Source organism: Cupressus sempervirens, chromosome 2, assembly GCF_028749045.1.
Source record: "Cupressus sempervirens isolate cs-2001-9-10 chromosome 2, ASM2874904v1, whole genome shotgun sequence".
Classification (NCBI taxonomy): Eukaryota; Viridiplantae; Streptophyta; class Pinopsida; order Cupressales; family Cupressaceae; genus Cupressus; species Cupressus sempervirens.
The window spans coordinates 428,661,363-428,677,594 of NC_143119.1; the positions used below are offsets into that span (position 1 = coordinate 428,661,363).

The 16,232-nt window shown below is 35.6% G+C and overlaps 1 protein-coding gene across 1 annotated transcript in view; it reads left to right on the forward strand.

Annotated features, from left to right (window-relative positions):
• Positions 1–16,232, forward strand: part of ATMIN7 (HOPM interactor 7) — a 114,348-nt gene that overhangs the window by 83,349 nt on the left and 14,767 nt on the right. Inside the window, exon 32 of the mRNA XM_089814033.1 lies at positions 16,016–16,152. Coding sequence (XP_089670159.1) covers positions 16,016–16,152 — 137 coding nt within the window. The remainder of the gene's footprint in view (positions 1–16,015; positions 16,153–16,232) is intronic.

The window sequence follows — 16,232 nt, forward strand, 5'->3', positions numbered from 1 at the left end:
ACCCTTAGAAACACGTTTTAAAATCATTCTTTATGTTCTACAAGGAGAATATGTTTGAAAAGTCCAAAGCTTCTAGGCATGAAATTGTGACAATACAAGAACAGGATTTTGAAAATGAATATCCATTAGAAAACTGTTATGAATACAAATTACAAACACCCACCAAGTAGAATTTTTCATTTTTAAAAATATTTTGTCACTTGTCCACATCAGTCAGTCAACAATTTCTCGCGCCTTACCATTCATTAACATGTTCATTTTATTACAATAATAGATAAGCGTTTATTATTAGTTAATGGTTATCTGTTTGTAATCTATTGTAAATATTAGAATGTCTCTAATATTTAGTTAGCTGTAGTTATCTGTTAGCTTTCTTTTAGCTAGAATAGAATATTTCTATCCTTTAAAGTTTACGATCGTTTCTTAAGGAAACATTGCTTTATTCTTTTGTATATATAGACCTCTTAGTCTTTGTTAATAACAAGCAAGTACTTTACCAATTGCTTCATAATATGGTATCAGAGCCAATTCTTTGAATTTTTTTGAAAAATATTACAATCTCTTGTTCAAAATTATTAGAGCATATTTTTCGAAATTATTTTCTGTAATATCTGCTTCTTACGACCACTTTTCTGCAACTGCCGTTTGTTTTTTCTGCACATTTCCACCATTTTTTGTTCTTTTTTTTTTTGCAGCAAGGCTGTTTTTGTTCAAAACCCTAATTTTGTGTACTGGATCAATTTTTATTTACATATTTTTGGTGGGTTTTTCGAGAGCTCAACTGGGTTGTCTGATTTTTCTGGGTGCCTCAGTTTTTGTGCCAGCGAATCTAGAAATCAACAACATATTCTTTTTGTGCTTTTCGAGCTCTCTTCTAGGTCATCCTTCAAATTTTCTAGGTCTTACATTTTATGCCTTGAAGAATGTGCGATCACAGATACTCATGCTTTTTCATTGGAAAATGTGCTATGGCATCTTTGACAAATATCTTGAGAGCACCTCAAAAATCAGTGGTCGGAATTATGACACTTGGACGCAACGGATAATAGCAATTTTTGAATATCGGAATATCGATCAGATTGTTGTGGGTGTTACACAACGTCCAACTGCCCTTGGTATTGACGAAGATACATGGGATTTGAATAATCAGGAGGTGATGATGCTTCTCAAATTATCCGTAGCTAATGATTAACTCTCTTAGATTCCATCTAGCAAGACCGCTACCAAGATATGGACAGATCTCAAGAATCTTCATGAGACTTTAGATTAAAGTAGAGCTTTCTTCTTGAAAAACACTTTGTTTTTTATTATCATGGATGAGTGAACATCACTGCAGGCTCACTTGAATAAGATTCAGGAAATCCGTGTTTAGTTGCTTGCCATTGGTTGCAAGATGGAGGAAGAAGACATTGTGGTTATCACTCTCTGGAGTTTACCAAAGTCCTACGAGCATTTTATCGAGACTCTTAACATCATGTCTTCTGGTGTTGATCTGAAGTTCATGGATCTCTACACACTTATGCTTTAGCAAGATTGGTGGAAACAATAGTTTGGTAGCAGTTCCTACTCCATTTCCACAGAGCAAGCCTTTGCTGCTAAATCCTTTCAGCAGGATAAAGACAAGTTTCAACAGTCTTCTCAGTAGAAGTTGTCTGCTCTAGCTTTAGAAGGCTCTGAGAAGAAGAACTTTCAATGCAACTATTGCCATAAGTTTGGTCACATGAAGGTTGAATGTCGGAAATGCTTAGCTGCCTAATCTAAGGAATTAGGATTGCAACCCAAAGTGAATAGTGCAAAGCACATTGAGCAGATGGAATCTGCCTTTTACGCCTTCATGGCTAAAAGACCTGCAAATTATGTGAAGTCGTATGCTTGGTATATTGATTCAGGTACCTCGCGTCACTTTGCCCCCACGACAAAGATTGGTTCACTGATTGCTAGCCTTACTCAAATTCTGTTATTTTTGGTGGCAAAGAAGAGTACACTGTAGTTGGTAAAGACAACATTCAGATTCAATCTGCTAGAAGGAATCTCATTTTCCTTGATGTGTTGTTCCAGGGATGGAACTAAATCTACTCTAAGTCAGTCAATTACTACGACATTCTCGACAATTGGATGTCACCTTCAATTCACATCAGTGTACCATCATTGATAGGGCGACTTAGTCAATTGTTGTAGTGGGTCTTAAGGATCATGGTCTTTTCCGCCTTACTGATTTTGGTGATTCTCGGGACTTAGCTATGGTTGATCAGCGGTCTTCTATTAGCACGCTTTGGCATCAATGGTATGGGCACTTAAATGTGCATTATCTCTCTCAGCTTGCTTGGGAAGAGCTTGTCTTCGGTTTGCCAGAGATTCAGACTTAGTAGCTTGGAGTTTGTGATGCATACCAGGTTGGGAAGCAACATTGCACACCATTTACTAGTGGTGATTCATGGTGAGCTTCTGAAGTACTTCAGCTTGTTCATGCCGATATCTACGACCCTATGGCCACTCCTGTTCTTGGGTCCAATTATTTTCTGTTGTTTGTTGATGATTTCAGTAGAAAAATGTGGGTGTATTTTCTTAAAAGGAAATCCGACACATTTCTTGAATTTCAGAAGTTTAAACCTTTAGTTGAAAAAGAGTCTGGGAAATCTATTATTACTATTAGGTCAGACAATGGGGGGGGAATCTTGTTCTAATGAATTCTCTAGCTTCTTGGATACTCATGGCATCAAACGCTCGTTAACCACACCCCACACACCACAACAGAACAATGTAGTTGAACGTTGGAACACAATAATTACCGAGATGGCTTGATCCATGCTCGAACACATACATGTTCCAAAGAAGTTCTGGGTAGAAGTTGTCAACACTACATTTTATCTTTTGAACTGGTCACCCATAACGACAGTATAAGGAAAGACTCTGGAAGAGGCCTAGTCAGGTCGCTAGCCCAAAATCAGTCACTTGAAGGTTTTAGGCTCCCTTGCTTTTGTTTGGATCCTTGATGCCTCATGCACCAAGTTGGATGCCAAGAGTAAAAAACTGATGCTTGCTGGATACAGTAGTCTTCATAAAGCCTATTGCTTGATCTACATTGAGACATTTCGTCTCTTGTATAGTCGTGATGTAGTCTTTGATGAGCAACGAGGACTATTCATGCTTGTTTCTCTTGTTCCTAATCCAGCGGACCAGTCTATGAAGGTTTTCACAATTCGGGAGTTAGGTTTCTATTAGGTCCACCTAATGGGAGGGCTCTAGTATCTTCTGCAGCTCCAGTTATACTAGTGATCCCTATATAGAAACCTCCAGCTTCTCCTGCAGGATCACCTCAATTTGTAGATGCTTCACCTGAGTTTGATCCAGATTCTTTTGATGAAGAACCTGATCACCAAGCATCTCCTAATAGTAATGTTGGTCGTTCATGTTGGTCGTTCTCCTCTTTGGCCTAAGTGGTGGTCTAAGACACTTGCTGATCCTCGTGATGATGAGCTCATTGATGGGAGAACTGCTTGAAAAAAGATCAAACCTACAGAGTTTGTTAAGGTTGCTCTTATGGCCAACATTCACAGTGTGTTTGAACCTCAAACGTATTTTGAGGCTAAAGGAATTCTAGAGTGAGAATAGGCAATGACTTTTGAACATTAGAGCGTGTTGAAGAATAACACCTGGGTCCTTTGTGATCTTCCACCAAGGAAGAAACCCATTGGCTGCAAATGAGTTTACAAATCAAATACAAATCTGATGGTACTTTGGATAAGTACAAAGCTCGTTAGTTGCGAAGGGTCTCAGCGTCAGGGCATTGAATATGAGGAGACCTTTGCTCCTACTGCAAAGATGAGCACAATTAGATTGGTCCTAGCCATGGTAGCACAGTTTGGCTGGAAGGTCCATCAGATGGATGTCAAGAGTGCTTTCCTGAATGGTGATCTCCACAAAGAGGTCTACATGATGCAACGTCCTGGTTTTAATGTTGTTGGTAAAGACCATCAAGTTCTCAGATTGGTGAAAGCTCCATATCGCTTGAAGTAGGCCCCTAGGGCATGGTACATAAAAATTAATGAGTACCTCAATAATCAAGGCTTCAAGAGGAGTTCTTTGGACTCAAATTTGTACATCAAGACTACTGACAGTGAGATCATCATTCTGGTTAATTATGTGGATGATTTGATCATCATTGGCAGTTCGAAATCTTTGATTCAAGGAATCAAATAGAATTTATGCCAATCTTTTGATATGATTGTTCTTGGGCTAATGCATTATTGCCTAGGTGTTGAGGTTTGGCAATAGTCTTCTAGTATATTCATCTCTTAGTCCAAATATGTTAGGGCTCTGCTAGACAAATTCCATATGCAAGATTGCAAGCCTGCATCTACACCCATGGAGAAGGCCAAGTCTGATTCTCCTCCCATTGATGATACTACATACAGGTAACTAGTAAACAACCTCATCTACCTCTCTGCTACTAGGCCTAATATTAGCTTCGTAGTCAGTTACATCTTACACTTTATGAAAGCTCCCAAGGCTGATCGTTGGATGGCAACAATGTATGTGTTTCGTTATGTGAAGGGCACTTCAAATTATGGACTTCTTTACTCTCGAAGTTCTAATTCTAAACTTAGTGGGTTCACAGATTTAGATTGGGCATTGGGCAGGCTTTGTTGACGATAAAAAGTCAACTTCTGGATATGTGTTTAGTTTGGGATCTGGTGTCGTCACATGGACCAGTAAGAAGCAGTAGGCAATTTCTCTCTCCTCTATAGAGGGGATAGTCAAGGCAAGTTGTGAAGCTGTTTGGCTTTGTTGGATGCTTGGGGATGTGCACATGTCACTAAAAGGATCGACGACTTTGTTAATATTAGCTTCGTAGTCAGTTACATCTCACACTTTATGATAGCTCCCAAGGCTGATCGTTGGATGGCAGCAATGTGTGCGTTTCGTTATGTGAAGGGCACTTCATATTATGGACTTCTTTACTCTCGAAGTTCTAATTCTAAACTTAGTGGGCTCACAGATTTAGATTGGGTAGGCTTTGTTGATGATAAAAAGTCAACTTCTGGATATGTGTTCAGTTTGGGATCTAGTGTCATCACATGCACTAGTAAGAAGCAGTAGGCAATTTCTCTCTCCTCTATAGAGGGGATAGTCAAGGCAGGTTGTGTAGTTGATTGGCTTTGTTGGATGCTTGAGGATATGCAAATGTCACCAGTAGGACCGACGAATTTGTTTGTTGATAACAAAGGCATTATCAAGTTAGCACGAAATCCAATCTTCCTTGAACGAACTAAGCATGTGGATGTTCACTGTCACTACATACGACAACTTGTTGAAGATGGGACAATAGACTTGTAGTATGTTCTTACCACAGATCAGAGTGTAGACATTCTCTCCAAGCCTCTTGGTCTTGTTAAGTTTGTCAAATTCAAAAGACAACTTGGTGTTGTGGATAGATTAACCATTAAGGGAGTGTATTACGATAATAGATAAGTGTCTATTGTTAGGTAATGGTTTTCTGTTTGCAATCTATTGTAAAGATTATAATTTTTCTAATATTTTGTTAGTCGTAGTTATCTATTAGCTTTCTTTAGCTTTTTTTAGCTAGAATATAATATTTCTATTCTTTACGATTGTTTCCTAAGGAGACCTCTCAGTCTCTGTTAATGATAAGCAAGTATTTTACTAGTTACTTTGTAATACATTTCAGAGTAGGAACACCTGCATAAATGCCATAATTTGTTTTACATCTGCATCTATTTGAATTTCTGTTCATACTTCATATTGTACTGGATTAACAAGAGTTAGGCATCCACATTTATACAGTGCATAGTGCATTTGATATATTGGGATATTTATTTATGTCCTTAACAGCGTCAATTCTTTGTCAATCAAGTTGTTGAATTGGGTATAGCTAATGAGTATATTCATACAAAAAAAATATAAAAATCATAAATAATAAAAATACAGCTGTGCATATCTTCAGCCAAAAAAACATTACTACCATAAAATTTACAAACACAATATGCTAATTCAGTATCAATATAATCTAAACAATAAATCAATATATCTTTTCATACAAAACATATGTCCATTTATTTAAACCAAAAGAGTTGAGAATATATTTTGAGCGATATGGTGCTCATCATTTTTGAATCCTGATTTACTTCCTATTGTTTTAAGTATTTTGCTGATTGTACAACTCTATGGCATATCTTTGTAGAATGTTGAGAAATAGCTGTATTCTAAATTTTTCATCCACAATATTGTTCATCCTCCCATACCATTCCCTATTCAAATAATTTTTTGTTTACATTACCTGGAAACACATTTCCCATCCCTAGGGGACTCCTTTCCGTCCCCTAATATTTGGGGATGCCGATCCGTCCTTGGAACGCACAAGGGACTACCGAAACAGCCTTAATCTGTCCCTAAAATTAAAAAAAAAAAAAAAAAAAACTATCTCCAAAATATTCAATTGCTTTTTGGCATACTATTTTTTTTGCCAAATTGAAATTGTGGGTGGCTTATAAGGTTTGAATTTGTGGCCTTGATACTTAATTTTGTGATAAAATATTTGACAAAAATTTTTGTGATTAAATGTTTAAATTTTATTTATTAAATCATAAATATTAAGATATTTTAATATTTTGATGTTGGACTCTCAAGACTTTTGGACATGTTTTAGACATTTTGATTTTGAGATTACTGTGAAGCAAAAAGATTAGAAGCTCCTAGAAGAGAGAGAGAACAACCTTATAAGGATTTGAAACACAAAGTAAGCAAGGTCACTATACCAAATTTTGAAGGTTTTGGCAAAATCACAACACATGGATGGTTGCAGAAATTAAAAATGGTCTTGAAACTCAATCCCATGATAGAAGAAAATACAATTCAGTTTGTCATCCTACACTTCGAAGACAGTTCACAGTTGGTAGCACCATGGTGTCCGTACCCAAGGATATGAAAACATAACCTCCTATGGAGAAAATTGATTAAGCAATTTGATCGTAAACATCCCCAAAGAGATTTTAGTTAGTTAAGACAAAAAAAAGTAGGGTTAGGAAACAAATAATTCTGAAGGTTTCAAAGAATATAGGATTTACATCGTTAGATGAAGAAAAACCAGCCTACCTATTCATAGAAGGGTTAAAAGAATCGATAAAAGGATTGCTGGATGCCTTCAAACAAAATACCTTGGATGATGCAATAGAAACAACCCTAAATGTGGAAACTTCATCCCTAAACAAAAAGGGTCAAATGATCATCTTAAAACCTTCCAAAAAAGTGACCACCAGCGTAAGGGCAACCTCGTCAAAGACAAATCCATGTCATAGATCCAAGAAAAGATGGGAACCTAGCCACAAATGTAAAATCCAAGTCCACCAAATTGAAGCAACTTTTAGGGATGAAGAAGAGGAAAAAATCCAAAAAGAAAACTAAGTATGAGGAGTATGACGATGGAGACAGGTGACCATAGCCACTATCACTTCTCGAAAGTCCAAACCTTTCCCCTTCTGTATGAAAGGTACCCTTTAAGGACAAAAAGTTATCACCTTAGTGGAAAATAGAGTTTGCATAGCTTTATAAGTGAGTCATTGATGGGAAAAAGGAAACTAAAGACTGAAGAATTCAAAGGGTTATCAACAACATCAACAACAAAGGCTTTAGCTAAGTGCACAAAAAAGGTGCCACAATTAGAAATGTTTGTAGGAACACATCCTATTAAAGAAAACTTTCATGTGGTAGCATTAGATTCTGACATAATATTGGGCACCCCTTGGATGTACTCGTTGGGGTGCTTCTTATTTGATCTACCAAACCTAACAATTCGTTTTGAACATAAAGGGGAGGAAGTGACGATAAAAGGGCTACCCAACAGGTCTCCAAAGGTAGTCTCTTGCAAAACAATGTAATTTTTTTTATAGAAAAGATCAAGGGGTTTGGGCAACACAATGCATGATCCTTGACAAATCCACCCCTGAAGGGAAGGCTATTCACATCAATATAGAACAACATAATGCATGATCCGTGACAAATCTACCCCTCAAGGGAAGGCCATACACATTGATATAGAACCTATCCTAAGAAAGCATAAGATAGTTTTTGATAACATCCCTCTGAGACTAAATCTTGAACGAGGATTTGAGCACATTATAGAATTATTAAAAGGAACACCACCAGTGATTACCACTCCCTACCGGGATCAACAAAAAATCAAATAGGAGATAGAAAAACTATAAATGAATTATTAGAGATGGGTCACATTTAGCCAAGTTCCAACTCGTTTGCATCATTAGTTGTACTATTCAAAAAGGACAAAACAATGAGAATGTGCATTGACTACAGAGCTTTGAATACGAAAATGATCAAGAATTGATACATTATCCCTAAAGTGGATGAACTTATTATGAATTCCATGGAGCCAAGTATTTTTCGAAAATTGACCTGTGACCTAGATATCACCTAATAAGGATGAGAGAGGACATTCCAAAAACAACATTCAAATGCCACTATGGACACTTCAAGTTTCTAGTAACTACTCTTTGGGTTAACCAATGCCCCCGCTACATTTTAGTCTTGCATGAATCATACTTTCATGAAGCAATTCATAATTCTTTTATTGATATTCTTTGATGATAATCTCATATATAGTAAAACTTTGGAGGATCACCATAAGCATATTCATGAGGTATAGGAAATTCTTGAGAAAGAGTCAGTTTATGCTAGAGCTTCAAAATGCAAATTTGGATTGAAAGAAATCCTATACTTAGGCCACAAGATTAGTGAACAAGGAGTAAGCGTTGATGAGGAAAAGATCAAGACTATTAAGGAATGGTCTAAACCTAGAACCTTGACTCAATTAAGAGGCTTCATGGGACTCTGCAACTACTACAAGAAGTTTGTGAAAGGATTCTCAAAACTAGCAAGACCATTACAAATTTGACCAAGAAGGGAGTTTTTGGATGGAATGAACAAGCCCAACAAGCTTTTGAAAAATCTCAAAAAGATCATGAGTTAATGTTCTGTACTAGTCGTTCCCAATTTCTCCCTACCATTTGAGCTACAATGCAATGCACATGGAGAAGGCTACCAATGCAATCCTCATGTTGAATAAACACCCAATAGCTTTCAAAAGAAGGAAGATCCATCCCATCGAAAAAACTTATTCTATCTATGATAAGGAGACGCTAGAGATCATGCATGCCTTGGTAAAATTTAGGCAATACTTGGTTTTTGGAAAATTCATGGTTAAAACAAATCACAATAGTCTACAGTTTTTCCTAAAGCAAAAGGATCTAAATGGTTGTCAACAGAAATGGGTAAGCAAGCTAAAGGCTTACAACTTTGACATAGTATATGTAAAGGGGAAAAACACTGTCGTATCAGATGCACTTTCTAGAAGACCTTTCTTGTGTGCCATAACCAACATCGCAATATATTGGAAGCCCTCCAACATTGCAAAATACACTAAAGATTCTCAAACCAATGATATCATGGAAGGAAATACAATGAGAAGATTATAAAGTAGTAGGAATCATCTTATACAAGGGCATAATATATCTTAGTCCGGGATTGAAAATGAAACAACAATCATTAAAGAATTGCATGACAACCCTCTATCAAGTCATCAAGGTATTACAAAACATACAAACAAGGGAAAAGTACTCTTGGAAAAGACTCAAAAGGGATATACTTAAGCATGTTCAAGAATGTATGCCACGCCAAAGGAATAAAGAAGAACAAACACATCATGCAAGCTTGGTTCAACCACTTCCATTACCCAATTAAAAATGGGAAATTATTTCCATGGATTTTATTGTAGGTCTACCCAAAGTGTAAGGGAAAGATTGTAAATATGTGGTAGTGGATTGATTGACCAAATATGCACACTTCATGGCCATATCTACTGAATATAGAGCATCTCAAGTTGTAGAACTTTTCTTCAAAGAAGTGTTCAAACTACATGGGCTACCTAGGAACATTGTGAGTGACAAAGATGCAGATTTCTAAGCATGTTTTAGCAAGAACTCCTCCATTTGGAAAACATTGAATAAACATTGAGTATTAGTTATCATCCGCAAACCGATGGATAGATTCAAATTGTTAATAAGTGAATAGAAGGATATTCAAGGAATTATGCTACATGACAACAAAATGCATGTGTGAAATGTCTACACCTTGGTGAGTACTCACACATCATTTATCCATTGGAATGAGTTTGTTCAAGCATTATAGAGTTATGAAGCCACTTCTTTCAAAAGGCTGATTCTTACAGAAAGCAAGGTACCAGGAGTTAAAGATTTTGTACAACAAAATATGGATATCATGAGAGTTAAAAAAGATAAACTCCATCATGCACAAAACCAACAAAATATTTATGCGGTGCCAAACTAGACTGATTGAGCATTTGAAATTGGGGATTGGGTTTTCTTGAGGTTACTGCCTTATAAACAAGGATCTATCAAAATCAGTGGAGCAAAGAACCTAAAACCACAGTTCTATAGGCCATACAAGTTGTAAAGAAAGTTGAGGTGGGGGGGAGCCTATGAACTGGAATTGCTTGAGAACAGTAGGATCCATAATGTCTTCCACATATGTCGACTAATGAAAGTCCTTGGACAAAAAATTACTGAATTCAAAGAGTTACCTCCATTCAATGATAAAGGTAAACTCATCCTAGAACCAGAATGGGTTCTCAACATGAGGGATCAAAAATTGAGAATTAAAGCCATTCTGAAATATTTGATCAAGTGGAAAGGCCTACCAGAAGAAGACAACACTTTGGGAAGGAGCAAAATTTTTCAAACACCCAAACCTTAAATTGCTAGAGGACAAGCAAGTTTAGGAGGGGCAAACTGTAATATCCCTTATATAATAAGTATTTAATAAATTAAAAAATTAATTACAAATATTGATTTAAGTAGTAATCAATAGTATCAATGATTCATATTAATCTAAACATAAGTTGAATTTATATTGATAATATTAAATAAGAATAATTAATGATAAACTACGTTTATGTTAAGTTATAATAATACATTGTTAACATTAATCTAATGACAACAGTCTGAAGACTGACTAATAATTTCCAGCAAGCATTAATCTGACAAATATAAGTTGTGCGGTAATAGATGAGTATTGCTGATAAGCTACGAGAGCATTGATGACTCATAATCTCGTGGCCATCGCTCCAGACAAATGCACGATAAACATCCACATCAACAGTATCCTCGTTTGGTTAAACTGAGGATAATTATCAAGGAGTCACATTGCTTGTTTAAAAAACTAAATCTTTATCATGCCTTTTCTATGATGTCGGTTTGGACAGACACAAATGTGCCATAGCAAAGACAGAACCTTCACTTAAATAAGATATGAAGTGTTAGGGAGGAGGAAAGGGGAAGGCACCACAAAACGGAGAGAAATATAAGGAAAGAAAATAAAGAATCTATACATTGTCTGCAAACTATATATAAAATATAATCATATTTCTTATGCTGTCAGGTAAACATCGTTGGGCAAGCAAGGAAGATATTCAGATTATAAAGAAAAACTCGTACATCTCGTTGACTGGTATGTACTATGTTGTCTATTCTTTTTATGCATAATAATAAGTTTAATGAGAAGTAAAATCAGAGCATTACCATTAGTTAAATATACATGCTCAGGACTAGTTATTATTTCTACGTCTAAGAAGAAGAGTGAAGATGCATTTGGGGCTTGCGTAAACCCAACCAATCGGTCATTCCCAAGATAGGGCAGGGATCAACATCCCAACCCCTTGTGGACAAGTTCCAAGAAGGGCTTAAGGGCTTGGACCTTGTAAAACCTTGAGGGAAACCTTTGAGTTTGGTGTCTAAGAAACCTATTACATCTCAACATTCTGATAGCCTGGAACAATAACAAGTATAACATGAACTTCTCAATTCACATATAGTTTATTATTAGTTCACACACAATTGTTATCTTTATAGCATGAATTAAGGTAATATAATTCAATTCAAGTCTATTGAACATAGGTCCATTGATGCATAAATTAATTGAACTTACTTGGGGACATTACAAGATGTGTATCTGTAGTTTGTGGATGCGTCCCGAGTCTGCATCCACAGGTTGTGGAGCAGCACTGAGACACCATTCGGGTGCATCCAACCAGCTAGTGGCATTTTAACTTCAAAAATGTCATTTTAAAGTGCCTTTTTTATATAGATTTTTTTGACGAAACCCTTAAACGACATTAATGTTTATATTCAGCATTTGGCATTAATCAATGATGAAGTATCATAGTATCAAATGATTTAATTCCTTATATTTCTTTTATTATATATATATGGACACACACACACTTGGATCCGAACCGGTAACTTAGGATATTAAAATTGCAGTATTTGGAGTCAATGCAAAGCCAAAAAAGTGTTGCTGGTTGGTATTTTTTTCCGTTTCGCAAAAGAATTTGTTAAGAATATTAACCATATAACCTAGAGGTCTGATAGTACAGACCATACTTCCTCTTCTTAGTATATATATATATATATCTCTAAACTGGCATTATATTAGATATAACTCTTTCTATAGGAGCCGGCGACTTCTCATGAAGCAACATTATAATGCTTAATTAACTAATACATATTTGAGTGTTATTATATTTGTTTTTCCCTGATCACCGACTTAAGGGGAGTTTAGTTAGTGCTAGTTTAGGAAGGGATATGTCCCTTTGAGGGACATACCCTTTAGTATGGATATATAGGAGGGTTATTGGTGCAGTTAGAGAACACACAGAAACAATTAAGTCTGCTCTTCTAAGCACCAATACCCTGCAATCAAAGTTCAAAAGATACTCTCAGTCACAAGGTTAATTATTGCTTATTATATCAGCATAAGAGAAGTTCGGTGTTCACCATATATTACACCATTAAGGTTATTTTCTCACCAATAAATTACACTGATCTATTTGCAGATATATAATTCTCAGATCAGAATTATAAGTGTAAACTTCATTATATTCAGAATGTAGAAGATCATTCTCAGCAATCAAAGAAGGAAATAAAAGTCTGATTCAAAGAATTTTCAGAATCTTTACAGAATTGTTAACTTGTTTGAAGAAAAAATATTTAGGATCTCACTCTGTCAATTTTAATAGTCTAATTTATTAAGGATCTTGCTCTTTGTCAATTTTAACAGTCTTCATCTTTCTTAACATTGAGGTTATGCCATCGTGTACCTCTTTTGAATACACTTCATCTAGGAAAATAAGAAATCATATAGTCAAGATGGGATTGGTGTAACTAAATAGATATTGAACATGATACTACCAACTACCAAGTGTCTCCTAGAATCATATGCCCAGTCTTAACAACTTATTCTAAATTTTTTTAAAAAAAAATTAAAGAAGAAAACATTACTTAAAATCTAAAACAATAAATTACATAATTGAATAAACTCTAGAATATGCGCGCTTCAATCAATGTTCTAGCTGCTTTACAGTTTGTTGTGTTGTATATTATAACTTAAACAACATTATTAGGATTCATTTCCTTACATCCCTTATAAGCATGTTAGTAATAAATTGTGCATCCTTCTTCCCTTGTTAATTCATGACTTTCAAAAACATATCCCCTTAAAGAGACATTGTTGCAATTATATTAATCAAGAGCCAACTTGTAGCATCCCCCACATAAAAAAGGATGGACTTTTTGTTATGAATCTTTTACAAGTTTCATCTCCTTTTCTTACAAGTGCTATGTAGCTTCTTGTAACTTGGGCCCTTGTACCTGTTTGCAACCTAATTAATTTTAGTCACCAATTTCTGCTAAAATGGCGAGCAAACAGCATTGAAAAAAAACTATTTGCATGATTTCACTGACCATCTTTTGTATTATAAGATTGAGCAAGTGGATAGCAGAAGGCATCCAAAATTTGTGTGAAATAGCACGCTTCAACCAAAGTTCTAGCTGCTTGACAATTTTTTGTGGTGTATATTATAACGTAAACAACATTATTAGGATTCATTTCCTTATGGCCCTTATAAGCATGTTAGTAAAAATTTGTGCATCCATCTTGCCTTGTTAATTCACGACTTTCAAAAACATATTCCCTTAAAGAGACATTGTTGCAATTGTATATTCAAGAGTCAAGTTGTAGCATCTTCCACTTCATAAAAAAGGATGGACTTTTTGTTATGAATCTTTCACAAGTTTCATCTCCTTTTCGTACAAGTGCTATGTAGCTTCTCATAACTTGGGCCCTTGTACTATTTTGGAACCTAATTAATTTTACTCATCATTCCTTGTTAAAATGGTGAGCAGACAACATTGAAAAAATTATTCACATGAATGCATTTTGCAATGTGGGATTGACAGTATCTCACAGTCTCATTTTGAAACGCCTTTGTTTTTCTATCTTGAGTGAGTTTTTCTTGATGCATGGCCAAAAGTCGTATGGCTTTCTGCCACAACTTCAAGAATGTATGAGAAGGGAGGAGCGTAATTGCCCAGGATCTTTTGCTTGCTCAAGGGATAACTATACTGTAAGAAATTGCTTCATTTGCTTGCTTTTACTCTCTTACATATTCCACTATTTTAGATATTGCCATAGACAAGTTTCAATGCCTATTTCAGGTATCATATGGGCTTTCATCCAGCCAAATGAGCTTGTATACTTCACGTCACCCATTGCAAACCCAAACATATCTTGCACCACTTGGAACTTCGTGTATCATGTCAACATACTTCCGTAGTGGTGAACGTAATTTGAGCTAGAACTAGTTAACATAGTAATCATAAGGCAACAAGTTTGTAAAAGAACACATTTTGAACAAACAAAAACAAAGTAGTATGTATCCTATCTCATTTGAAACCCTTAAGGTAGAATATTGAAAATAAAATAAGAAAAATGAAAACAAAATAAGGAACGAGCTTCTGAAGAAAGAAATTTTTTTTTTAATGTTAACAATCCAACCATTTTGGAAGCTTAAATGGATAATTGGTCTATTTGTGTAATTATAAGCAACAATGAAAGTTCAGCAAATGCATTTGGTTTGACTTGGATTCAAAATAAGGTAAATGAATCTGTAAGTAGAAAGGTAAAAAAATAGTTCGCAGACTTGGACTTGGAGAGTACTCTGCATGCCAAAAAATTTCAACTGGGTAAATACTCAACAAAAACTCAGCCAATACTTGGCAACTTAGAAAGTACTAATATTTAAAATATCTTGCAGAAACATATTTTTTTTTGTCAAATTCAATTACAAAATGTATTAAATTAAATTATTAAAACTGACACCTTGAAAGAGAAAATGCATGGTTTTATAGCCAAAACATGTGAAAACTGCATTTCAACCAGCATTTTACCTATGTTGACATATATACCCATGTTTTCTTGTGCCCTTAAAAACACGAGTTGAACTTGGGAAAAGAACTTGTCCAGGAAAAAAATAGTGTACTTGGCAACTCGGAGAGTACTTAGAGAGTTTGCAAACTATGGTTTAGAGTCTAGATGAAACTTTTAGGGTTAGTGGTCATGTTTTTAAGTCAATTGCTAGGTCAAAATGAGAAAACTAAATAAATAGCATTGTTTTCAGGCAGGTTTGCTCAGTTCTGTCTGGGTCCTGGAAAATGGACCAAGATTTGCTTAGATATGCCCTGCATTGGTGGACCTTATTGAATCTGGACATGGGTGGCTTCATTTGGGATCTGCTCCAAGACCTGGAACCTGGACTTGGATCTGGGGGTTTTTATGGATGATATAGTAACATAGTACTATCTTGTCATATGCTAGTGAGATTTCACTTTATTTCATCTTCAAATAACTTTTTTGATGATGATTCTCTTATCATATATTAAAGATGTGCTGTGAATGATGCAAGTTGTATTCTCCTAGCGTTTTGGTATATCCTTTCACAAAGTCATGTTCCAAAATAGACTGTGTCTCCCATTCTGACCTGTTTAAAATATCTGATGTCAGTGCTAATGTGATTGGTTCCTCAATTCACTGTTAAGAAGTAAATAATTCTTGGTGTTGTATATTTTTGCAGAAAAATCATTGGAACCGATTATGGCCTTCTCACAAGACATTAATAATGGACATATTGTTGTCAGTTATGGATTTCGCAGCTTCTTACAATTCATATGCAAACCTTCGGATACGTATGCATCAGATTCCATCTGACAGGCAAGGACTGTTTCCCTAATTGATAACATTTTACTGTGGTTTCACTACTTATGACACAGGATTTACCATGTATATGTATG